The sequence below is a fragment of the Squalius cephalus genome (assembly GCF_949319135.1).
Source record: "Squalius cephalus genome assembly, chromosome: 21".
In the NCBI taxonomy this organism is placed as follows: Eukaryota; Metazoa; Chordata; class Actinopteri; order Cypriniformes; family Leuciscidae; genus Squalius; species Squalius cephalus.
Window position 1 is genome coordinate 22,965,980 of NC_137142.1, and position 25,943 is coordinate 22,991,922.

Sequence of the window (25,943 nt, forward strand, 5' to 3'; positions counted from 1 at the left end):
GTAATTTGTGAAACGTGGCATTGGCTAACGTGAGTGTGAGTCACTGATCAATACACGTCAAAAAACAACAAAAAAACCGGTGAACCAAACCACCAACTCTTTATTGATTATGAAGAATAATGAACAAAGTAGTTTTTTATTGAACGCTTAGAAAAGTTGAACAAATGTTAAAAGTAATGAGGTTTTGATCACCCACATGCTTAATGAGTAGAAATTAAACGTTTAGTGATTTTGGTTGGTTAATAAGCTCCTCCACTGAATCCAGCCCTTGGTTCCAGAATGTGTATGGAAATTCCACTGAAGATGCAGCTCCTATCTCTCCCTGTGAGAAGACCATAAGTACAGGAATCACCTTGTGCATGATAAAATATAGAAACAGCACACCAACAATATTTAAAAATAATATTTATATTGAGTAAAGTAAATACAGTGGACCATATAAAAGGTGTTTACCTTCATATTCAAAGAAATAAGCCCAATTTCAAAGCATTTATCGTCACCTATTCTCCTCTGTATGTCGGCAAGCACAGCATGACAGGCTTCATTAGGAGATGAGCCCTTGGTAGCAGACAACAACAGATGAGAGAAATGTGAGCCAGATCTAATTTACTGAAGTACAAACAGGTTGCTAATGGTTTAATGAGATTTTCATTGACCGTTTTCACTTTACACCACTAGTCAACGACACAACCATCAGGATACCCAGATGCTCCTAGTATTCAACATGAAATGTACTACTGAAGACAAATTACACCTCGGCCTTCGTATACATTGACATAATCCTATGTATAATTACCTAAATAAATACACGACTGTATGTTCATCCAAGGTGATAATTTAATTTATACCAAAATAATAACATTACTTGTTTCATCAGCTGCACAACATGAAAGCTTGGGCAGTAGCACATGATTTTGTCTCCATCTCCTGTAGCTGTAGACAGAGAGAATATATATTTTGAAAGTACATACACTATGAGGACAAATTTACTGGGACACCTGACTATAACACCAACAGGGACTGTAATGACATAACATTCTAAATACATGACATTAATATGGAGTTGGTCCCCCCATTGCAGCTATATCAGCTTCCATTCTTCTGGAAAGGATGTGAGGTCAGGCACTGATATCGGGTGCAAAGGCCTGGCTCACAATCTCCGTTCCATTTCATCCCAAAGGTGTTCGATAGGGTTGAGGTCAACTCATCCAACTATGTCTTTATGGATCTTGTGCACTGGGGCACATTCATGCTGGAATAGAAAAGGGCCTTCCCCAAACTGTTCATACAAAGTTGGAATCATAGCATTGTCCAAAATGCTGAAGCATTAAGATTTCCCTTCACTGGAACTAAGGAGCCCAGCCCAACTCCTGAAAAACAGCCCCATACCATTATCCATCCTCCACCAAACTTGTCACAATGCAGTCAGGCAGGTAACGTTCTCCTGGCATCCGCCAAATCCAGACTCGCCCATCATACTGCAAAACAGAGAAGCGTGATCTGTCACTCCAGAAAACACGTCTCCACTGCTTCAGAGTCCTGTGGCAGTGTGCTTTACGTCACTCCATCCGACACTTGGCATTGTACTTGGTGATGTGAGGTTTGCATGCAGCTGCTCGGGCATGGAAACCCATTCCATGAAGCTCCCGCCGCACAGTTTTTGTGCTAATATTAATGCCAGGTATGGAATCAGCAGACCTATGTGCCTTTACATGGTCTTCCACTTTGTCGCTGAGTTGCTGCTGTTCCTAAACACTTCTACTTTCCAATAATACCACTTACAGTTGACCGTGGAATATCTAGCAGGGAAGAAATTTCACGTACTGACTAATTGCAGAGGTGGCCTCCTAGCACAGTAACACGCTTGAATTCACTGAGCTTGTCAGAACGACCCAGTTTTTCACAAATGTTTGTAAATGCAGACTTCATGGCCCCAAAATATGCACACTGTATGGTCAATAGTACAATCTAATTTAATCTAATAAAGTGTTAAATCGAATCCAGTCTAATGAGGAAACGATACATTTGAGGAACAAGCTCAGGCTGCAAAGTCAAAAGCAGCAAAAAAAAAAAAATATATATATATATATATATAACCCTACCTGCTGCAGCCCCCACCTGAAAATACAGAGAATAGCCGTCATACTAAAATAGAATAACACTGAAACTTGTCATACTTAAAATTAATATAATTTGATAGTAAAGAAACAGACTATGAGTTTAATGATAAAAAGCCCTGCAGATTGCACATCTTACTGTATGGTCAGCATATAGACCACAGCCTGGAAGCGGAGAATCCCCCACCCTCCCTGGTGATTTGAAAGGAGCTCCTGATGTAGAAACTCCTGCACAATACTTTTAAATTTAGGAACATACAAATGATAGTTGTCAAATAACAGAATTTGCACAAAAATACCTGGCAAATATCACATTTGTATAATTAGACTAATATTGATACTGTATCATGCATAATTATGAAATATGAACCCAAATGTAACTACAACATCAAAACAGTATTTTTATAGAAATAAAGATAACAGGAAGTGTAAACATTTTCAACCTTACCTACTGTTATGTTTCCACTTAGATCGAGAGCAATAAGACCTATGAGAAAGTAAACCAATTTAAGCTGGAATCTGCGCAAAATGCACTGCTTGACTACCATAAAGCTGTCACAAAAGTTCATTATAAACATGTCAGATTCATTTTATTACATTAGGCCATACCCAGTTCAGAAATAATTAGAGTCATAGTAGATGTTTCCCTGCCAAGTGAGTTAACCAACCCCCACCACAACCTGGTTGAGTCATCAGACTTAAAAAATGGGTTAGCCCCATATATGATTCACTCATCGCGAAATATTTCAGGTTATATTAATCTCTTACCTATTGTATCATGCCCACCACTAACAGGTTGATTTTTTTCAAGGAATTCCTTTTGGAGCACATATAAAATAAGAAAACAGAAAAATGTCATTAAGCATATGTATTCTCTCTAGGGATTTAAATAATAAGTAACCATGTGTGTGAATACCCGGTAAGCAGTAGCTGTATGGTGAGAGAGCATATTGTCATTGGCCTCAGATGTAAAACCTAGATCCTGAGCAAATGCTTCTGCTCCATCTCCAACAAGCAAGCTGTGAGGACTCTTCTCCATTACTTTGCGAGCTACACGACATGGCTGTGCAATACTAGCAATGAAAACAAAAGTATACAAAATGGTTCTGGGCCAGGAAAAACTGATTTCCTGTTTGTTTGTTTTCTCTCTCCAAGCAGTGCATTGCAAATGAAAGCATTGTACCTAAGGGAAATTTTGTTATATGTAAGAGATTCTAATGGAGAAAATACTCAAAAGACTTTTATTTTACCCTCGCAGTGCAGCCACTGCCCCAAATCTCCCTGGCACACCTTCCATAATTGCAGCATCACATTCAACCACTCCCTTGAAATTTGGATATCCTCCTCTGCCAACAATGTGCCGCCCCGTGTCTGCATCATCTTCAACCTCTGAGAGAGTAAACATTTATCAGAAAAGCATATAGGCCTATGCCTGGTTATTATTTATAAAAGAAATATGCCATAATATAGAAAACCATTTACTTCATATGTATGGCATATTTAGTAAATAAATTATTCTTAAACAGTTCCAATACATCCCTTAAATAAACAAAGTCTGCTAACATTTACAACAAATGCTTGGGATTAATATGAAAAATGGGAATGAATTCTCTAATGATAATTACTGAATCTCCAGTAAACATAGTTACAAAAACAATTGTTGAAGGTCCAACCAGATCCCTAATTATTAACAGTGTCTGTATTTATCCCCTTTAAATAATAAAAGTTAAAGTATTTGATTGATGAAGAGCACAACAGCTGCCTATTTACCTGCCATTGCTGTTTCTACAACATCTGTAGCATTTTGTCCAGCTAGCAGCATACATCTCATTCTCTCCACTGCAGGACGAGAGAAAGACCATGTCCCCACAGCTGCCATTTGACTTAAGTGCATTAAAATATGTATACATGTATTTATCTACGGGAAACATTCATTTCTCTCTTTAGTGAAAGTAAAAATGTAAGCCCGAGGGTTGTTAAAACACCATTTCAAAATAAAAGTCAGCGCGTTAATTGAAAGTGAAAATGTAAAGTTTTTTTTTAATGGCAATGGGAGAGAGAGAAAAATAAACACATATGATAGAATCATTAATATTACTGTGGAAGTTGCATATACATAAAAATGAAGTGGTCTGGCTTTCCAGTTTTGTTTTAATTTCATACATCATTCCAAAACTTTTTATTCATAGATGAAACACCTTTTTACTACACTATGTTTACGTATACTTATTTTATTTTTTGCATAAGTGCATAATTTCCCATTATATTTTATAAAGTGTTAAAAAATATTATATTTTGGTATATGATTGTGTGCATATATATTTAAAAATCCCATGATGCACCGGAAGATAATAAAAAAACTCGACGGAAGTTGTTGCGCATGTTGTGCGCGCTCCCTGTGTTTCTGGAAGTATTCCACTCAAACTCTCATCCAGCCTGGTGGATCCTGCGAATTACCGGTTTGTTTTTGCTCTTTTTTAATGCACAGGCTATGACACTATTTCGGGAAAGATGTCTGTTATATATTTAGCATGAATTGTTTGAGTTTGTAACGAACAGATTAGCGCCACAAGCTAGCCACGCTGGGCTTCAGTCTGCTCCGTAGACATTAGTAATGTTTTGATCACTACTAACGTTACCTGGTTAACTGTCAACTCAGTTGTTAGTCCAGTCATTTTAAGCCAAAACGGGGGTGAACCTAGGACAAATTGCAGAAGAAGCAAACTCAACTGATTTTGTATATGTCCTCCTGAGTAAGGTAAAAAAAGCCCCGTAGAATCCCATTAGGGGAAAGTTTCTAAAAAGACACAAATATAGCCTATTCATACGCCTATTTATTCTTTTTCTCACGTGAATAGGGTAAACATTGTAATCTTTAGATATCACCATGAAAATTACTGAGTTGATTACTTGCATCAAGACAAACAAAAAATGTGTTTCAAGCTTTTTGAAATAGTTTGTTAACATGGGCAAACGTTGCATAATCTAATTACGTAGGTGGTCATTTGCATAAATACCACAACAGATCTAAACATTGGGTATAGCCAGGTGAACATGTCTTGTTCAATCTTGTTGACATATAACAGTAAAATACATAATGTTGAGGTCTGAATGGAACCCATTTAGGCTACCCATGAGCATTAATACATAGAGGCAGGAAAAGCCCCGTAGAATCCCATTAGGGGAAAGTTTCTAAAAAGACACAAATATAGCCTACCGGTTTTCATATGCCTATTCATTCTTTTTCTCACGTGAATAGGGTAAGCATTTTAATCTTTAGATATCACCATGAAAATTACTGAGTTGATTACTTGCATCAAGACAAACAAAAAATGTATTTCAAGCTTTTTGAAATAGTTTGTTAACATGGGCAAACGGTGCATAATCTAAGGTGGTAATTTGCATAAATACCACAAAGGATCTAAACATTGGGTATAGCCAGGTGAACATGTCTTGTTGAATCTTGTTGACACATAACAGTAAAATACATAATGTTGAGGTCTGAATGGAACCCATTTAGGCTACCCATGAGCATTAATACATAGGCAGGAAGAAGTACTTTAAACCAGCCTTTATGAATTATTATTGCAGAGATGGGGTTTGGGGCTGGGTCCGTGGGACTCTTTCTGGGGGTTCACTTTTTATTTTACCTACCTTTTGTCTTTTGCATTCTCCTTGTTTCCTGTTCTTCCCTCAGACTCATCCCCCAGAAACAGTCCCACGGACCCACCCTCAAACCCCATCTCTTTTAAATTTGATTTCCTAATTAACTTGGTGTAATGACACCCCACACTGTTTATTCTACAACCAAACCATGCAATTTTGTTGCATTTACTTATCGGTCTACAATACACGGAAGTGTCTCAGAAGTATTGTGCTGTTGTGTGTTAAGTGTTTTTTGTTTGTTCTTGATTTCAGCACAGGTCTTCTGAAGCCACTGAGACTTGAAGACCTAAGCTAGTCTTGAAATCACTGCTAGGTTGTTTTGCTTCATAACCTGTCAATATGGAGCAGAACAACAGTATACCTCCTTTTACTCAAGGGCTGTCTCCACAGGTGAGTAATGTAAACATAGTGAAGGCTGGAATACACAGCTTAACCGATTTTAAAACATAGGCATCTTACACTTTACAACTTTGTAAATGGTTACAGAAGAAAACTAGGCAAACAACCGAGGATCGCACACTACCAGACTTCGTTCGTTCCGAACACAACAACCTCACAGACGCACGACAAATGAAAATGTGTCATAAAATCGGCCCAAAAAATCAAACATTTTCAATATTCGTTGACTGGATGGAGTCATAGTCTGAGGCTATTTTTTGATGTTGTGATTGTCAACTCAAATCTGGAGACTGGCTCTGACTTTCGCCAACTAGTGTTGACTCCTCCAGACTGTAAATCTGGGCATCATATAGTGTATTCCAGGCCTTACAAAACACAGGTATTTTAATCAAAACTTATTCAGTGCATGAACTTAATTCACCTCGTCTTTATTCAAAGGGATCCATGACGCCTGGCTTGACCCTTTTCAGTCCTATGATGCCGTATGGCACGGGTCTTACACCACAGCCAGTGCAGAACACCAACAGCTTGTCCCTCCTGGAGGAGCAGCAGCGACAGCAGCAGCAGCAACAGGCTGCCTCACAACAGCAGGGTGGGATGGTGGCAGGTTCAGGCCAGACACCCCAGCTGTACCACTCACAGGTCTCCACGACCACGGCACTGCCAGGCAACACGCCACTTTATAACACACCTCTCACCCCTATGACCCCCGTCACTCCTGCCACACCGGCCTCAGAGAGCTCTGGCATTGTTCCCCAGTTACAGTGAGTTCTTTAGCTGTCATCACTGCACAATCCTGTTAGAAACATTGTTGATTGCCTTTCAGACAAAAAAGTTATTAAATATGTCTGCTATGATGATCATCTAGAAGAAGATCTTAACATGACTGTCATTTTGAATTTATTAGAACTGTTTACAATTTCCATGTTATGTTAAAAAAAGTTAAATTATATTCCATTTTATTTTTAAGGAACATTGTGTCCACTGTAAACTTGGGGTGCAAACTTGACTTAAAGACGATAGCACTTCGAGCCAGAAATGCTGAATATAATCCAAAGGTAAGACTAGTTTTTAATTTTTTTAAAGCATTGACCATTCATTTTTGTACAACCTTTTAAATACCATTTGACCATTAAAAAAATGATGGGACTGGTTATGTCAGATTTGGATTTTTCTGATTTGAAATATGTTTCAAGTAGATAAGAGTTGGCCTTGCATGCCTGAAATAGCTGCCTGGAGTTGTTGCAAATATGACTGCAAAGTGAACTGACTTTCCTTAAAAGGGACTTTGCCTATTGTTAGTCTAACTGTTCATAAGAATCTAAATTACTTGTGCAAGTGTACTAAACAATAAGCAAAATAGCATAAACATCCACTTTAGTTGAACTCATATATTCATTAATAACTATTTCAGCGTTTTGCTGCTGTCATTATGAGAATACGAGAACCCAGAACGACAGCCCTCATCTTCAGCTCAGGGAAGATGGTGTGCACAGGAGCCAAAAGGTACGAATCCCATCTTGCTGTGGTTTTCTTCCTGTCACACACGTGTAGAACAAACAGCAGTGTGTGTGTTTGCCTTCTGCAGTGAGGAACAGTCCCGATTGGCAGCCAGAAAATATGCCAGAGTGGTGCAGAAGTTGGGTTTTCCTGCCAAATTCTTAGACTTCAAAATTCAGAACATGGTGGGCAGCTGCGATGTAAAGTTTCCCATTCGATTAGAGGGCCTGGTGCTTACACATCAGCAGTTTAGCAGGTTTGTCTATATTTGTTAATTAATCGGTTTTATAGTACATCTCAAACTAACTTCTAAATTAATTCTAATTTTCTACACTATTACTGTTTGTACCACTTAAGTTATGCTTATGGGTTTATTTTAATATTATACTAATACAATATTTAATCCACTGAGCTTTTGAAATCAGAATCATTCTGTCTGTGAGATGGAAAAACTAATACCATTTGATATAAAAGCTAATATTCCTGCTGATACTTTTCCCCAGCTATGAACCGGAGTTATTTCCAGGATTAATCTACAGAATGATCAAACCAAGAATTGTCCTTTTAATATTCGTTTCAGGCAAAGTTGTACTCACAGGTGAGGTCATTGTTGTATTTAAAATGGCACAAACAGTAACTTTCAATGCTAGTATGAGATTCTGAGTGATATTGAGGTTGCATAATGATAATTTTCTCTCTTTTTTTCCAGGTGCAAAGGTTAGAGGAGAAATCTATGAAGCGTTTGAGAATATATACCCAATCTTAAAAGGATTCAGGAAGACTACATAATCTCTGGGCAGAGCATCATTCTGTTATCGCTGGTGAATTACTGGCTGAGCCCACCAGTATGTCTGGGATGACCTACGCCGTTTCATTTACTTTTGTAAGCTTGTAAATAAGAAGGACACCTTTTTCTTCACTCAGAAAGTGAACCGATTTGAGGATAACATGTTTTTATTTTACCTTTTTAAAATGTTTCTCACCTGCCATTCGGTTTTCAAAATACTGTTTTATCCATGTTTGATTGTTTTAACGAATTCTTTTATGGTTTTATGACGTATGTTCATCACAAGTATAGATACTTTAACACATTCCCTTTATTAGCAGGTTTTATGTGTATTGCATTACTGATGGTCTGTGTTGACTGCCCATCAGTGAAAGGAATATGTCTGGGAAATTATGCCTTTGTTGAACAGTGCGAGTATTTTTTTTTTTTTTTTTTTGGAGCGTATTTTGGTTATTTTTTAACAAAGCTTTGCAAACGAGTTGTTGAAATCATGTGGATTTGACATTAAGTTACAGTTTTAAATAAGATGTTACAGTTGGCATATCTAACAACTGAAATCACATTTCATTGTATGATGTGCTGTAGGTCTCCCAATAACCCCATGTGAAGCACTGACGTCATTTTAATTTAATTTGTTTGTCCATGTAACTAACTTTGCTACATTGAATGCAAATAAATCTTTGCCAACTTCAGCTTCCTCTACAGTATCTACATTTTTTTTTTTCTATTGTTCTAGAATGTCAATAAGACATCTTATTTTTGTTGCGTTATTATGACAAGTTTTTGCAATCAGAAAAACAGGTAGTGTGAAATTAATTTGGATTTCATTCCAGGCCTTCGCCAAATAATAAATGATCCAATTGTATTACGAATAACAAGGCAGGAAAAAAGGCATAACAAACATATGTTGCTTTACAAATTGTATTTTTTTTTTTTTTTTAAATGCAAGAACTATTAAAATTTAAGCAAGAATACCAAACTCAAAAATACAGTAAAAACAATGTTGTGAAATATTACAATTTAATATTTTAAAATGTAACTTATTCCTGTGATTGCAAAGCTGAATTAAGAGTCAGTGTCACATCATTCTTAAGAAATCATTCTAATATGCTGATTTTATGCTAACATATTTCTTATCGATCTTGAAAATAGTTGAGCTGCCACTGATCTATATAATGACGTCATTCAATATAGATCAATGTGTGCTGCTTAAAGGTATAGCAGAGGATTTTCCCGAATTTTAGAAAAGAACCGCCCTCTCCACTTTATGAAAAAATGCACATGCGCAACACTCTACCTGCTCCCGAGAGGGAACGCCTATTAAACGTGTGCACGAGCTAATCATAGCTTACTTTAACTTTTACTAGCAGTGATTTTAAATGTATTTCTTCAAATAGCATGCCAAACTTTACCTGTCAAGTAGAAACTTCGTGACTGAGGCATCAGTGGGAAGCCCAACCTGTGTTTTGAGCGCACGTCATCGTGTGAATCGTGTGCACGAGCACGTACGACGGCCTTACGTAAACATATCACCAGAATGATTGACACTTAGGAGGACCAATAGTCTTGATGATCCACCCGGAAAAAGAAAATCCTCCACTATACCTTTAATATTTTTGTGGAAACTGTAAGGCATTATTCTTTAATGACTGGAAAGTTGAAAAGAGCAGCATTTATTTGAAATGGTAATATTTTTAATGTAAACAGCTTTACTGTAACTTAATTGAATGCATCCTTGATGAATGATTAATTTCTGTAAATGATATATATATGCTTCTTGTGAAGATGCATCTTTTAATTTCAGTTAGGGACAGAAATGGTGTATGTGGGTGCCTCAAAAGAACCAATCCTTTATTGTTCACATTTCTTTATTATATAAGTCTAAATAATAGTTAATCTGCATGGATTAATTCTACACTGTTTGATCTCCTGAAAAGTCTTGTTTCCAGATGAACTCGGCTGAATATTTGGTGCCTTGGTCACAGCTGTCAGCACATGTGTAGATGGCCACTGTCCCCCAGTCTATGCTGGCATCTGTCCTATCCACTTTGAGGTGATTAAGTAACTGAGGCATGATCTGAAATAAACACAGCGACAATTTAAACAGTGAAATGCGTTAATCTAATGACATGTAAGAGATACACCAAAGCATAGCTGTGTATTTTAAAACAAAAGTTTGGGTTTTTCACATCCTTCAGAAATAATTTCAATATGCTGATTATGGCGCTTAAGAAATATTTATTATCTATGTTCAAAACCATTTTGATGCTTAATATTTTTCAGGATTCTCTGACGAATAGAAATTTTGAATATATACATTATAAACAACTTTACCGTCATTTTTGATCAATTTAATGCATCCTTGCTGAATAAAATCTTACTGACCCTAAACTTTCAAATATTAGTGTATAAATGACAATGTGCTTTATATTTAACATGTATTTTACATTACCTGAAATTCAAAGAGACGTTTAGCACCACATGGACATTCTGGAACTTCCTCATCACGTGGCACATGTTCAGCTGACACCCACAGAGGAGATCCTCCTTTACAATACCGCAAAACCTTAAAAAATACATATACAATCACATAACCATTGAACCATATAACAGACATTACCCATGGGTAGCATTTGCTCTTATAACTCACCTGTTGTGGGTCATTAGCAATTCGCTTCTTGAACTTTTGAAACACTTTAGCGTCTTGTGTTTCATGAAACGCCATACTCTCTAGCTCACTGTCCTCCAAATCTGAGAGAGTAAATCAAAACTGAATGACAAATCCAAGACAAGACATAGAAATATCAAGCTGCTGAATCTGTTCTGAAAGGCATACCGTTATTTAAGCACGCCGTGCTCTCTTGATCCAAACTGTGGGATTCATGGTGTTCCTCATCTGTTGCTGGAAGCTCTTCCGGTTCGGTAACCAGCTCCCACTCAGGAAAGAGAAATGAATTAAGCTCCTCTGAAGTTTGAGAAGCTGTAGATCCAAATATGAAGGCAACACAACATATATATTAAAGCTGCAATCATTAGAAATGATGTATAATTAAAGCATTCACTCACCCTCATTTGAACATTCTCTCTTGTGCCGGTGTTTCCAATCTATGGTCTGATGCTCTTTACTGCAGTATGTGACAGAGTGACATCGAGAGCAGGCTTTCTGTCCCAGACAGCCACACAGTCTGCACAATTTGAGCCCAGATTCCAGAACCTGATGTTCATCCACTGCGTGGTCTGGCTTCTCATCAGAAGGTGGATCAAAAGGGTAAAAGTCATTTTTCCTTGGCAGTTGACATCTGAACACTGGAAATGGGGATAAAGCAGAATACTGTAATGTTAATGTTATACAGATGCTTGCACGATTAAAACGAAACCACTTTTAAATAATATGAGAGATGATGCCCAAATGAATACCTCTTCAATTAAAATATAACACAAACACAAAGGGTAATACATCAGAAAGTTCTACTCAACATATTTCGACAGCTCATGAATTACCTTTAAAACACTTGTTGTCATTTCTTGTATAGCAGGCTGGTGTCTTACAGCAGAACACAAATAGTGTTCTGTGAAAGCATCGATCATATTCCGTAACAGGCGCATACACCTGCAGAAGAAACACTGTTGGGAGTTTGCACTTCTCACACTGTAGCTCAGACACAGTTGGCAAATCCAGCTGGCGTAACCACGCAGGTCTCCCTCCGACTTTACTTGGAAACTGGTCGCTAAGAAGTTGCCATGATTCTGCCTCCTCTAAGAAGCCCAACACGACCTCAGGGACTGTCTTAACTGCTTTTGCAGCCATCTGTCAAACTCTCATATAAAGCAAAAGGTTTCAGAGTCATGTGCGGGTGTCTGTTCATCTGAGACTGGGGCTCGGGTCAAACAAGATCTGCGACTAACGTTCCACACACAAATAAGTATGTTAGCCTGAGCAATGCGCACATAATGTGGATGTAACCTACCATATGTGACTTATATATCAGTTAATATTATTAATAATTAAAATCCTGAACTAATATTCTCTATTAACTAGCGTTAAACGTCTTTATCTTGTTCTTGGGTGAATTTAAACCGTTTTAGAGTTTGTCCAATAGATGGCGTCACAATTCAATTAAATTGTAAACGCTTGCATAAATTGTTAAATTGCAGTTACATAAAAAAAAAATAGAGACATAAATTCCACATATAAAAGCCATATGTATGTATGTGTATAGTAGTGAAAATACAATTACAGATATCAAGAATTATAGTTTTTACTAGTTTAAATTCAATTGTTGATATCAAGAATTTTAGCATTTTAACTAGTGAAAATAGTAGACCTATCTAGAAATGTAATTTTTACAGGTAAGAATATGGTAATGAGTTTATGAATATTAATGTACTGGAATGGAACGCAGACCAGGTCAGATAATTTGTGTTCTCGTTTTTGTCTTCAAAACGAATTTTTTTGTTTTCTTCACACTTATTGTTCTAATGCATCAAGAAAAATCGTTTTTTCCAATGCATTTTTTACCTTTACAAATTCCTTTATAATATAAATAATGTTTAAAAAAAAAAAAAGTTCTTATTATATCTTGGTGTCATTACGGGAAATGTGTTGAAAGAAGATAGATACATATTGAAAATTATGTTAGCAGCCTGTAAAAAGGCAATTACAAGAAAATGGTACAAGATTGACCCACCATTACAGGACGACTGGATGACAGTTATGGACGAATTACATATTATGGAGCAACTAACCTACAGAATAAGGACTCAAGAGGATCAATACTGCCAAAAGTGGGAGAAATGGATTGAATACATAAAATCGACAGAACAAAGACCATCACATTGACATTGAGAAAGGATCAAACTGTAGAAACATGGTGATCCAACATGTTCTTTTTCATTCCTTTTTTTTTTTTTTTTTTTTTTGTTACCCCCTTCCCCCCTGTATAATGTTTAAAGAAAAACAATAAAAAGAAAGTATCAAAAAAAAAAAAAAAAAAAAGTTCAATAGAGAAATATGCAATGATGGTAAAAACGAAGTGATGCTTTTAAATATTAAAACCGCCATTAGGTGGCGGCAAGTCACTGTCTTTATGAGTGAGTCATCGAGTCATTCATTCATTCAGTAACGAAGCAAGTGGCAGTAATTATGAATGAATCATTGAAGCATTGACTCTCACGATTTGTTCAAAGCCGCAGATTCATTCACAAACACTGCTGTGTGCTGCTGTTCTGCTGTGGCTTTCATGGAGCTATTATTTTGTTGAAAAAAATACTGACACTACTGTTTTTAAAATTAACATCACTTAATATTAATACCTTTCGTTTGTTGAACTGTTGTATAAAATCAATGTCACATTTGCAATCGTGTGGATATTTGATTAATGTGATCAACATTAAACACAGGAACTCACACAGGTTATGTTTTTGTATCGAAGAGAGTTTAAATCTTAAATCGATCTCTATGCATAGTCTGTGTCTATATTTGTTCTTCATGCTAGTAAGTGCTAAATCCCCAACATGGGCTACATGTTCGAGAACGGCAGTAGGCTATAGCGCGATTTGCCACCGTCTCCGGCACGGACACCCACGTCTCTGGGACGTCCCTGCCGTCTCCGGCACAGACACCCACGTCTCTGGGACGTCCCCGCCGTCTCCGGCACAGACATCACCGTCTCCAACATGGACACCAATGTCTCCGGCATGGACACCACCTTCTCTGACACCGGCACGGATGCCACAGTCTCCGGAACAGACACCACCGTCTCCGGCACGGACACCATCGTCTCTGGCACGGACACCGGCACGGACTCCACCGTCTCCGGAACAGACACCACCGTCTCCGGCACGGACACCATCATCTCCGGCACGGACACCATCATCTCCGGCATGGACACGGACTCCACCATCTCCGGAACAGACACCAATGTCTCCGGAATGGACACCAGAGTGTCCGGCACGGACACCGGCACGGACTCCACCGTCTCCGGAACAGACACCAATGTCTCCGACACAGACACCAACGTCTCCGGCACGTACACCACCGTCTTCAGCACAGACACCAATGTCTCTGGCATGGACATCACCATCTCCGGAACGGACACCAACGTCTCCGGCACGTCTACGCTGTCTCCGGCACGGACACCACCATCTCCGGCATGAACACCAACGTCTCCGGCACGGACACCACCGTCTCTGGAAAGGACACCGCCATCTCCGGAACGGACACCAAAGTCTCCAACACGGACACCACTGTCTCCGGAGCGGACACCAAAGTCTCCGACACAGACACCAACATCTCCGGCACGTACACCACCATCTTTGGCACGGACACCAACGTCTCCGGCACAGACACCGGCACGGACACCACCGTCTCCGGCACGGACACTAATGTCTCCGGAATGGACACCAATGTCTCCGGAACGGACACCACCGTCTTCGGAATGGACACCACATTCTCTGGAAAGGACACCACCATCTCCGGCACAGACACCAACGTCTCGAATTATGAAAATCGAATTATTGATATAAAAAATTAGATTTGTTACTAGTAGCAATTCAATTGTTGATATCAAGAATAGACATTTCAATACCGACAATTGAATTCTTGATATTGAATATAAAGGATTTACTAGTAAGAATTGTATTTCTGATATGTGAAATTGGAATTTCAACTAGTAAGAAATCAATTGTTGATATCAACAATTGAATTTGAATGGCAGCCTATTCTGACATTTCACTAGTGAACAGGGGTTAAAGTGGGCTGGAACGGTCCGGAACTGCGTTCCGACACCTCAGATAAATTTTAAAAAAGCCTGGTGCTCCTTCTGAAAGAGTCCTTCTGCATCAAATCAAAACGTAATGTGGGCTGGTGTGGCTACAGTGCCAGGGCTGAATTTTTGTCCAAGTCCGCCCCTGACAGCTACTGTTCTTCTAGCCAGAGTGGATGTTGCAGTGTGCAGTGGAGTTAAAAGTCAAAGGTGAAGAAGGCTAATTTCAAATTTACATAATTGTGGTTGTGATTTATTTCTGTTAGTTGTCTTCTGTTGTTCCATACTGTGGTGTTCAGCAATTTTAACATCATATCAGTGTAGATGTAGATGGACCAAAATAAAACCATTATTTGTTTTTTGTGATACTTGGTGCCACAGTGACACTCTTGTCCCAAAAAGTATTCCTATACTATACCACAATACTCAATATGTTGTCCCATGGTGAGTCATTTTTCCCTGTTGGACCTACACAAAATTTGAGGGTTCCCCACCTGCCGAATCCCACTTTAACTACTCTCACTCTCTCTCTCTCTCTCTCTCTCTCTCTCTCTCTCTCTCTCTCTCTCTCTCTCTCTCTCTCTCTCTCTCTCTCTCCAAGATGTATGATGGTGTCGATATCTATATATATTGCACATGCTCTTCTAGAAAAAATAATAAACACTAATGTGTAAATGTTGTTCATATTAGTCAAGCACAAATTTATATGCACTTCGCCCATTTTTATTTTCAAGGACATTATCTCCCCGATAACAAATAAAAATGCTGACGCGTGTATTCGCGCCGGTTCAGTTGAGTTTATCAGAAATGACAACAGGTCTGCTGAACTTCAGTTCACGCACGGATAATGCAGCTCACAGTGGATGATGTCATGGGCTCTGTCCCATATCCCACTCATCTTCCTACCTCGGGTACGACCAAAAATGCTGCGCGCGCCTCAAAACACTGTCTAGTAAGGCGGCTGACTAGGCATTGAGACACAGCCACAGTATTTGGGTGTAAGGGAGTAAAGTGCTCAGATCAGTTTTAGAGAGGGCGGAGGATGGCTCGCCTCATGAGGGCATAACGTCAGTGCATGTGTGGGCTTCGTATTTATTTTTGCCTCAGAGTTTCTTTGTTTTACGTCCAGATAAAGCAAACACTTCTTGATTTGAAATGCAGCTTTTAGCGGACTTTTCCCCGCTCTAAAATAAATGGACACCGCGATGAAATCAGAGACTGGCGCTCCGGTCTCTCATTCACAAGCGAGATGAATCGCTGAAACTGGCGTTGAAACTCCTGGACGGTCAGTGTTTTCAACGATGCCTCCGCAAGGAGGTGGAGAGTATAAGCCTGTCCCAGGTACGGTTGTGCCGCCGGTACCCCCGAGGAGATTCAGGGGCAAAGATTTGTCCTCCGCGGTGAAGAGCCGCTTCGGGTCTGCAGCGGCGGAGCGCAGGGTGAAGTGCGTGTTGGTCGGTGATGGTGCAGTGGGTAAAACTAGTCTCATTGTGAGCTATACCACCAATGGATATCCCACCGAGTATGTTCCAACAGCGTTTGACAACTTTGCAGGTAAATATCGCGCCAGCATTTAAAAATCAAAATGTAAAATCTAAAGGTAAAAAATTAAATAAAATGTAATAAATTAAAAACTTTAACTACTCTTACCACCTGCTAGAAAATCCAGTTTAAGCTAGTGCTGCTTTGGGTAGCTGGTTTCTAGTTGGTCTAAGATGGCCATTACTTTACTTGTCCAAACTGCTGGTCATTTGCTTGATAGACCATCTTCAGCTACCATCTGCATCTGGTCATTCCAACTTAACAAGGTCATACTGGTTTTTGGAACATGATGTCTAGCCAACTAATAACCAGCTTGAACTAGCTAATGTATTTATATATATATTGTCATTAACGTGGTGAGTTTTTCTAAGGCCAGCGAGTTCACCAACCCATTTCAATCTCATTTATCACAGTCCATGTGTCTTAATGTGCTCTGACAAAAGAGGGATAAAATGTCAAATTGAATCTGTTCTCCTCTGCAGCGGTTGTAGCTGTGGACGGCAAGCCTGTGAAACTTCAGCTTTGTGACACAGCCGGTCAGGTCAGTCCATTGAGCCCCCTCAGCACCACCAGACCCAAACAAACCACCTCACAAACACATTCAAGGCAGTGCAACTTCATCATGTCCCTGTATAAGGATGACATATTGTTTGCACAAACACATGCTGGTCGAAGCCCTCCTCTCTTAACTGTAAACAGACTTGTGAGTCATGTCCTAATTAGTCATATGGTTGCCTATCTGTTAGATAAGAAAGAAAGTGATTCAGTGTTGTTTTGCTTATTCATGATAAGATTTTCTGGTAAAGTTCAGCTGAAGTTTGCAGTCCAGGCATCATAAGGAAGTATATGCTTCATCCTATGGGAACACACTATTATAGGTCAGTCAGTGTCTCTCCCTTTGTTGGAGGGGGAAACCAGCTCTAGGATCACAAATGGGAAGCAGTCTAATTGTGATGAATTGGGCTTGATCCAAGGGAAAGGGAGACCTACTTTCAGCCGGGGTACAGCTGGGGCTAGTCACTGGAAATGTGAGATCAGTGTGTTTTCGATGAGTTTAGCAAGCTAAGGGGAGACAGTGAAGGGAGGCAAGCCAAGAGAGATTTGGATCAGTCCTGTTTAGGCCAGTGGAAATGGAGGAAGAAAGAGAAGGAGAGAGACACACAGAAATACTTGAGAGTATTATATATAGTGCATGCTAAAACACTGGTAATAACACTGGTATATTAAATCTTAAGCAAATATATTTTCTTCATACTTTATAATATAATGTTGTGATAAATTAATTTGTAATATATAAAATAGTTGGTTATTTTATTTTTACTTTATGTATTAAAAATAATAGAGAAATTTAATATCAGCCATTTATTTGGTATCGGTCATAACATGAAAATAACTGTCAGACAGAATTTTTAATTTAATTAACCAGATACAAACATATTTGCACTTAAATTATATAAAATATACTGCAGGATAGGATTGTTTCTCATATGTTAGAAAGTGTTCAGTTGACTAATATTACAAGAAAGCAGCCTTGGTGTGTATCGACAGAAACCAAGCTGGAGACGGAAGGAAGAGTAAAAGAGATGGAATGCAGCTGTAATAAACAACAGATCTCACATTTGTGTTCTAGATTATATCTTTCATGCCGCTGACATCAAAGCGGGTTCTGATATTTCAGAGATATGGAATCATAAGCATGACCTGGATGTTGCCAGTTTAAAAGATTAAAGTAAAGACTAAATAATGGTATCATGGTTTCCAAAAAATATTAAGCAGCATGATCTCAACATTGATTTCTGTTTTCAACATTGATAATAAGAAATGTTTCTTGAGCACCAAATCAGCATATTAAAATGATTTCTAAAGGATCATGTGACACTGAAGACTGGAGTAATGGCTGCTGAAAATTCAGTTAACAGTTATTTGAAATTGTAATAATATTTCACAATATTACTGTTTTACTGTATTTTTGACCAAATAAATGTAAAGCATAATATACTTATTTCAAAAACATTTAAATAAACAAACAGAAAGAAAAATTAAAGAAAATAATACATATACAACAACTTACTGACAACTTACAAGATGTTTAATGGTAAATCATAACTTCATTACTAAAGGAATCTAACAATTAACAGTATGAAGTTCTAAATGTAGATGTGCATTTTTGAGGAATCCAGCACATAAACTGTTTCATTAACAGAAAAAACAAATGTAAGTCCTTTATGTGAGAAAATATATGATGTAAAACACAGAGCGAACAGAACAAAAACCTTGGGGCCAGTCACATTACTACATAACTACTTTTAACAATCCAAAACAATAACAAGTGTTAGTTTGTCCTGGACGTTTATCACAACTGAATCTTTCTTTGCTCTGGGCAGGATGAGTTTGACAAGCTCCGGCCGCTGTGCTACACCAATGCTGACGTCTTCCTGCTCTGCTTCAGTGTGGTAAGTCCCTCCTCTTTCCAGAATGTGAGGGAGAAGTGGGTGCCTGAGATCCGCCGGCACTGCCCGAGGGCACCGATACTGTTGGTCGGCACTCAGGCTGACCTCCGGCAAGACGTCAAAGTGCTCATCCAGCTGGCCCAGTACAAGGAGAAGCCGGTCGACCCCCAGGAGGCCTGTGTGTGTGCTGAGGAAGTGCAGGCCGTCTCGTACATGGAGTGTTCGGCGCTCACCCAGAAGAACCTAAAGGAGGTGTTTGACATGGCTATAGTGGCCAGCATCCAGTACTCTGACAGCCAGCAGCAGAAAAGGCTGAAGAAGCGGACGCCTGATAAAATGAGGATGCTCTCCGAGTCATGGTGGAAGAAATACTGCTGTTTGGCCTAGACACGAAAATATGAATGTACTGTCGATATTGATTCGGTTAGACTTTTATGGATGAAACGGACACAGATTCATCTGCTTCATGAGACTGTGTTAGTGGGTTAACTGGAGCGCAGGTGGCCTTGAAATGAATGGGACCGTTTAGAAAAGATCGCCAAGCTTTTATCATAAAATGGAAAGATTCTAGAGACTAGTTGTCAGCTAAATTTTAGGATCTGCTCTCCATTTGGAAAGTCCCAGGTTAACCTCAAATGCCCATGTGAACAATTCAGAGCAAGAGTCATCTGTCTTTCTTTACCTTATCTCTTGTTGAAGAGGTTTCAAGTGGACTTAAGGGCTTTTTTTCTATCAGATTTAGATCTAGTTTAGACTGCCAGATTTTCCTTTTTCATTCAGGCACTGTGAAAAGCACCCTATTGGTCGGTCTCAGCAAAAACACAGCATTTTATTGTTGTTCTAACACTTCTTCTACTTACATGAACAGGATTACTTGCCTTTGTTATCCGGGATCCAGAGCGGGTTCAGTCTGAGATGCTCAAGTGCTTCGTCGTGTACCTGTCAAAGCATTGAGTGTGATGTAGAGTACAAGCAGATGTTTGGACACATTATCAACTTGACATCACTGACATTTACCTTGTTGTCCAGTGAGGGTGAATGATTGTCCATTTCAGAGACAGCAGGACGCTGGCACATCTCTCCAGGCTGTCTTGTTTACATTTGGAGTTAAGTCCTGACTCAAACACGCTGTGAGGTCAGGGTCTTGGAGTGTAAGCAAGTAGACTTAGTTGGCCTGTTGGATTATATATCTGGTCATTGAACCTGGAGCTTCATCAAAAACAGAAGCTTTTCAGTGCTGTCAGGAGGATTTTGAGTGGCTCAGACATTCTTGAGTATTTATTAGAATATACACTAACATTCAAAAGTTTGGGTTCGGTAATATTTTTTTATGTTTCTTATACTCACAGAGGCTGCAATTATTTGATCAAAAACACAGTAAAAAATGATATTGTGAAATGTTATTACAAATTAAATAACTGTTTTCTATTTTAATATATTTTAAAATATAATTTATTCTTGTGGTGGCAAAGCTAAATTGTTAAGCTCCTTCAGAAATCATTCTAACATGCTAATTTTGTGTTCAAGAAACATTTCTTATTATCAACGTTGAAAACAGTTGTGCTGCTTAATATGGAAACTGTGAACATTTATTTTTTCCAGTATTCTTTGATGAATAGAAAGTAAAAAAATTTTTTTTTATTTGAAATAGATATCCTTTTTTAGCATTATAAATGTCTTTACTGTCACTTTTGATCAATTTTATGCATCTTTGCTGAATAAATGTATTCATTTAAAAAACGTCCTATTAACCAAACTTTTGAATTGTGGTGTATGGTCATTTGGATGAAAAAAAAACTTAAATTAGTGGGGACAAAATTTTTAACCAGAAATAATGGTTGACATTGATTTCAAGTTTCCGTTTAAGCCAATAAAATATTTGTGCCTGAAATTCCTAATTAGGTTTTTCATGCCTTTGCAATTTATGGCACTTTATAAAGGTGAAATGTGTCATTTCTGCCCCACTTGCAGTCTTTTTGTTTAAGTTGGACATCATAACAGCACAAACAATGGTGTAAGTTTGAGGGCTGGACTATCTATCCACAACTAATAGAAAATTGGGAATGATTTTAGTGTTATGTTTTCAAATCTGTTCTTTCAAAAATTATTTCAAAATTATGTAATTATTAATTCAGTTTGATTCAATTATTTCACAAATTGGGGACATTAGTGGCGCAGACATGACACGCTTCACCTTTAACCTAAATATTTCCACAGAAAATCTTTAAAAAACAATTCTTCCATAATTGCATGAATGCATTTGGCAGGCACTTTTATCCAAAGCAACTTACATTGCCTTTAAGGTTTAAGCTACTAGTTGTGTATTTGTCGCCCCTAAACCATGATGTCAGCCACGTCATGCTTTGATAAGCATTGCAGTCTTATAATTCTATATAAAATACGTGGAATGTTGTTCCAGGTCAAACTGCACTTTTTATCAGGCTTCCACGTCGAACGAACTGGAAAAGTCGTCCCGCTGCTATGCGACATGAATGAGTATTAAGCTGAATGACACAGTAAAGAAAAGTTAATGTTTCACTACATAAGCTGGGTTAGGAGAGGAAGAATCACTAATGTCATTAGTGGCAAACATTTTTCTTTCATGAGCACAGAATGAACCAAGAATGAAATCAAGATGAGTTTTATGCTTGCCACTTATACTGTTAGTTTGTGCCAGAATGTGGCGAGGAGTTGAAAAATAAGCGAATGGCTCTCAGCAAGTGATTAAAGTGCTGTAAACCGCAAGTGTTAAAGGTGGCATAGTGAGAGATGAACCCCAAACCAAACAATCATATTGATTTTAAAGGGATAGTTGCACAAAAATGAAAGTTCTCTCATCATTTACTCGTCCTCATGTTGTGTTCAAAACTGCATGATTTTCTTCTGTTTTTTGTTTTTTTTGTCCATACAGTGAAAGTCAGTGTTGTTTTAGACTCTAATGACTTCCATTCTGTGATCAAAAACAGTTAAACAGTTGTATACAATATATGTTTGTGTTGCACAGATAAAAGAAAGTCATACACATTTGGAACGACATCAGGGTGAGAAGATGGTGAGAGACTTCACTTCTGGATGAACTATCTCTTTAAGCATGCTCAAAAAACATGAGATATTTAAAAGATATTGTAATCATAATCATATATCAAGAAGTATTTTGGTGGCATTCCTTATATTGTGAATCTTAGAATTGCATGTGTTTCAAACAACAGGCCTTAAGTTCAGACTGACCAAAGCATAGAGCGCTACAGTGCTTTCACAGGGCAGCGTCAATTACTGAGAGGTTTTTGACAAGTTGCCAAACTATCACTTCGGACACGCAGTGTTTGTTCACTGCTTTGATTTGCACGCGAGTTGCATTGCAGTGTTGTATATTTACTGTGTGAGTGAGCTCATAGCTGCGGCGTCCCACCAGACGGAACTGTTCAAGATCTGGTGGTCGTTCAGACAAAGCCGACATGCAATAACAGAGACCTCCCTGTAGATTGTTATCTTTCTCAGAATAAATATACTTTTTGTCTACTTATTGTCTGTGTGCATCTTCTTTCATTTTCTTGGGATATGTTATGAAAAGCTAGCAGTCAAGGGGATAATTTCATAATCTCTTTGCTTTTTATAGTTAATAATTGGTAAACACTGTCTTGCCTTGAGGAATAATGAGGCTTAATAGTGTCTGTTCAGTGCAGGTTGTGTACAGTTCACTGTCTGGGGTTCTATGTTGCCTTATCGCAATTGAGAAAATTCATATTTTCCAATATTTTCTTTTCATAAATGCTTAAATTATACTATTGTATGGTTACAGCTTAAATGTTACATTTTGCAGTGCGACTTATCTTATAATGTGAGTGAGTATATCTCAAATTATGACTTTATATCTCACAATGTGACTTCATCTCACATTGTAACTTTTTATCTCGCAATGTGAATTTAAATCTCGTAATGTGACTTTATTTCTCAAAATCTTACTATTTCTCCCAATTTCGACTATATCTCAAAAAATTTACTTTAGATCTCACAATGTAACTTTTTATCTCACGGTGTGACTTTTAAATCTCGTAACGTCATCTCAAAATATGACTATATCTCACAATTGCGTCTTAAAATATAACTATATCTCACAATTGCGACTATGTATCAAAATATGACTATCACAATTGTGGCAATGTATCAAAATATGACTATATTTCATAATTGCAACTTTGTTTTTCATAGCTGACTATATATTGCAATGTGACTTTATATCTCAAAATATGTCTATATCTCACAATTGCAACTATGTATCAAAATTAGGGCTGTCAAAAGATTAATCGCGATTAATCGCATCCAAAATAAAAGTTTGTGTTCACATAATATATGTGTGTGTACTGTGTATAATTATTTTGTATATATAAATACACACACATGCATGTATATATTTAAGAAATATTTGCATACATATACTGTATATATTTATATATAATTTATATTATATATAAATATATATTTTTTATATATAAATTACACATTTTTCTTAAATATATACAAGCATGTGTGTGTATTTATATATACAAATTTAATTATACACAGTACACACACATATTATTTAAACACAAACTTTTATTTTGGATGCGATTAATCTTTTGACAGCCCTAATCAAAATATTACTTTATATCTCAAAATTGCAGCTTTGTTTCTCATAGCTGCATATCTTGCAATGTGACCTTGTATCTGAAAATGTGACTATATCTCACAGTTGTGACCTTGCGTATCTTGCAATGGCAGCTTTCTTTCTCAAAACTGTGACTTTATAGTTAAAAATGTGTCTTTAAACCTCAAAATATGTTGCAATGGCAACTTTCTCATAACTGTGACTTTATATCTCGTAATGTGATTTTATATCTCAAAATGTGATATTTTATCGCATTGGCAACTTTGTTTCTTGTACCAGTGACTATTTATCATGCAGTGTAACTTTTATCTCAAAATGTGATTTTATATTTAAATGCTTAAACTATAGTCACTTAAGGAAATAAGGAAATCATGGAGATCCTACTGTATACCTCATGTAAACAGACTACACTTTAGCTGCAGGTGTTGAAATGATTAATAAAAGCCAGGAAAGCTATGGTAGTTGCTCTGTGATGCCTTTGTCAGTTTGGTCGCTTTATTGCCAAGGGTTTGTTTTATCTGGCTTTTAATCACATTTCCACAAGTATACTCAAAACAATTAAAGTGGCGTCTGGGTTCATTAGCTCCATTGAGCTGCTTTCTTAAACAGCCGACATGCTCTCTCTGAGCTCTAGACGCCTTAACTGCTAACAATGACATATTTGGGCCGCTTTCTTCCAGTTGCTTCATATTGCATGTTTCTGTATGGCAGATGAACAAAGAAAAATGTCAATTTGCAGCCCTCTCGACCAAAAGATCTCATGCTACAAATAGCTTTTAACATTTGGGCCAGAATGAATCAAACATGACAGTTATGCTGATTAATTTTGATAGTTTCCTCTGGAGCTCCAGAGAAGGAGTTTCATACGCAGTGATCTGGAACGCAGAGTCCGTTGATGGACGGTAATCAAAACTCTGACAACACTATGATGGAACATTTGACTTCATCACAGCTGTGGTGATAGAAGTGAAATGATATGAATTGTAGAAAGAAAAGCTACATATTCATCATACGATGTTCATATGAAGCTCTTGATCGGTTTGGTTTTGATAATATGTTTACTGCTGGTCACCGGCATACAGTATGTTCTGTTTTGGATACTGGTCTTCATTTTGGTTTTCCCAGCAACTAAGCTTCTTAACTAAATTATTCAGCTGTTAATCAGCAGTTTTGTTGACCATCAAAAACCAGAATGGGAAATTCAAGCTGGTCCAAACATGGGGAAACCTGTTTCTGCCTCAGAATAAACAAGAAATGATAATAAAAGGGTCTTGTGTCTTTCTCTCGCAATTATGACTTTATATCTCGAAATATGACTTCACATCCTGCAACATGTTTTTATATATCACAATTGTGAATATGTCTCGCAAAGTGACTATATCTCAAAACTATTACTGCATAATGTTAGAACTTTTGGAACATTTGTTAACATTAGTTAACTTGAGCTAACAATAAAACTACTTGTAAAGCATTTATTAATATTTTATCTTTTAACATTTATCAGATGTAAGATTTATCTGTTAATATTATTTAATGAACATGAACTAACAATGAACAGCTGTGTTTTTATTAACTAACATTAACAACGATTAATAAATACTGTAACAAATGTATTGCTCATTGTTAGTTCATCCATTAAGAAACATTAACTTAGTGTAAAGTGTTATTTATATATATTTTTAATTATTTTATTTTTGTTGCACTAAGGCTAAAACGTCTATATTTTTGCATGCAGGATAAAGTCAAAAAAGTCTCTGCCTATGTTTGTGTGTATGTGAGAGGAATATTATGACATAGCAGCATGGATTTGCCTCCCGGAGACTCTCGATCGCAGGAAATGAAGGTTCGGTCATATTCTTCAGTGCTGAAGAGGACAGACAGGAAGAGAGCTGATCTGGTGATCACAGATATCTTTATCAGACGATCACAGTGCTCCTTGGCTATTTATTGTTCTCGGCTCATGGTTATAATTAGACCTGTACGGGTGCATGTCATCCAGTATAACCTCTCCACATCTTTCACATATAAGGACGTTATCAATAGGCACAGAAGTAGCAAGGACAACAACTGAAC

The 25,943-nt window shown here is 37.7% G+C and overlaps 4 protein-coding genes across 5 annotated transcripts; 2 read left to right on the plus strand and 2 right to left on the minus strand.

Annotated features, from left to right (window-relative positions):
- Nucleotides 1–75: 75 nt before the first annotated feature.
- Nucleotides 76–4,108, minus strand: LOC307149297 (N(4)-(Beta-N-acetylglucosaminyl)-L-asparaginase). Of its 2 annotated transcripts, XM_079855548.1 has the most exons (10): nt 3,888–4,094; nt 3,368–3,506; nt 3,034–3,190; nt 2,886–2,934; nt 2,566–2,604; nt 2,257–2,345; nt 2,103–2,118; nt 866–933; nt 454–558; nt 76–322 (listed from the first exon to the last, which is right to left on the minus strand). In XM_079855548.1, the coding sequence occupies exons 1-10, from the start codon at nt 4,009–4,011 to the stop codon at nt 215–217; spliced, it is 894 nt and encodes a 297-aa protein (XP_079711674.1). In that variant the 5' UTR covers nt 4,012–4,094; the 3' UTR covers nt 76–214. The 2 variants fall into 2 exon arrangements, with proteins under 2 accessions (XP_079711674.1, XP_079711675.1); XM_079855549.1 differs by lacking the exon at nt 2,103–2,118 and having other exon boundaries at nt 2,250–2,345; nt 3,888–4,108.
- Nucleotides 4,109–4,480: 372 nt separating this feature from the next.
- tbp (TATA box binding protein) lies at nt 4,481–8,893 on the plus strand. The gene is made up of 8 exons (XM_079855081.1): nt 4,481–4,576; nt 6,036–6,173; nt 6,621–6,946; nt 7,153–7,240; nt 7,597–7,688; nt 7,771–7,938; nt 8,186–8,280; nt 8,392–8,893. Exons 2-8 carry the CDS (start codon nt 6,123–6,125, stop codon nt 8,469–8,471), a joined length of 900 nt encoding a protein of 299 aa, XP_079711207.1. The 5' UTR covers nt 4,481–4,576; nt 6,036–6,122; the 3' UTR covers nt 8,472–8,893.
- A 1,401-nt stretch (nt 8,894–10,294) lies between these two features.
- On the minus strand, nt 10,295–12,347 carry pdcd2 (programmed cell death 2). Its single transcript, XM_079856361.1, has 6 exons — nt 11,971–12,347; nt 11,536–11,775; nt 11,306–11,449; nt 11,120–11,220; nt 10,922–11,035; nt 10,295–10,546 (listed from the first exon to the last, which is right to left on the minus strand). Exons 1-6 carry the CDS (start codon nt 12,275–12,277, stop codon nt 10,382–10,384), a joined length of 1,071 nt encoding a protein of 356 aa, XP_079712487.1. The 5' UTR covers nt 12,278–12,347; the 3' UTR covers nt 10,295–10,381.
- Nucleotides 12,348–16,193: 3,846 nt separating this feature from the next.
- rhoua (ras homolog family member Ua) lies at nt 16,194–22,744 on the plus strand. The gene is made up of 3 exons (XM_079855894.1): nt 16,194–16,787; nt 17,258–17,316; nt 19,160–22,744. The coding sequence occupies exons 1-3, from the start codon at nt 16,535–16,537 to the stop codon at nt 19,610–19,612; spliced, it is 765 nt and encodes a 254-aa protein (XP_079712020.1). The 5' UTR covers nt 16,194–16,534; the 3' UTR covers nt 19,613–22,744.
- Nucleotides 22,745–25,943: the final 3,199 nt, after the last annotated feature.

Excerpts from the sequence above, each read along its gene's own strand:
- LOC307149297 (XM_079855548.1), bottom strand. The coding sequence starts at position 4,011 with ATGCACTTAAGTCAAATGGCAGCTGTGGGGACATGGTCTTTCTCTCGT. Across the intron at positions 3,191-3,367 it reads GCAGTGGCTGCACTGCGAGG|TATTGCACAGCCATGTCGTG; the intron begins GTAAAATAAAAG and ends TTTCATTGCTAG. Across the intron at positions 2,605-2,885 it reads TGGTGGGCATGATACAATAG|GTCTTATTGCTCTCGATCTA; the intron begins GTAAGAGATTAA and ends ACTTTCTCATAG.
- tbp (XM_079855081.1), top strand. The coding sequence starts at position 6,123 with ATGGAGCAGAACAACAGTATACCTCCTTTTACTCAAGGGCTGTCTCCA. Across the intron at positions 7,241-7,596 it reads ATGCTGAATATAATCCAAAG|CGTTTTGCTGCTGTCATTAT; the intron begins GTAAGACTAGTT and ends TAACTATTTCAG. Across the intron at positions 7,939-8,185 it reads ACACATCAGCAGTTTAGCAG|CTATGAACCGGAGTTATTTC; the intron begins GTTTGTCTATAT and ends ACTTTTCCCCAG.
- pdcd2 (XM_079856361.1), bottom strand. The coding sequence starts at position 12,277 with ATGGCTGCAAAAGCAGTTAAGACAGTCCCTGAGGTCGTGTTGGGCTTC. Across the intron at positions 11,776-11,970 it reads TGACAACAAGTGTTTTAAAG|TGTTCAGATGTCAACTGCCA; the intron begins GTAATTCATGAG and ends CCCCATTTCCAG. Across the intron at positions 11,036-11,119 it reads TTGCTAATGACCCACAACAG|GTTTTGCGGTATTGTAAAGG; the intron begins GTGAGTTATAAG and ends GTATTTTTTAAG.
- rhoua (XM_079855894.1), top strand. The coding sequence starts at position 16,535 with ATGCCTCCGCAAGGAGGTGGAGAGTATAAGCCTGTCCCAGGTACGGTT. Across the intron at positions 16,788-17,257 it reads AGCGTTTGACAACTTTGCAG|CGGTTGTAGCTGTGGACGGC; the intron begins GTAAATATCGCG and ends TCTCCTCTGCAG. Across the intron at positions 17,317-19,159 it reads TTTGTGACACAGCCGGTCAG|GATGAGTTTGACAAGCTCCG; the intron begins GTCAGTCCATTG and ends TGCTCTGGGCAG.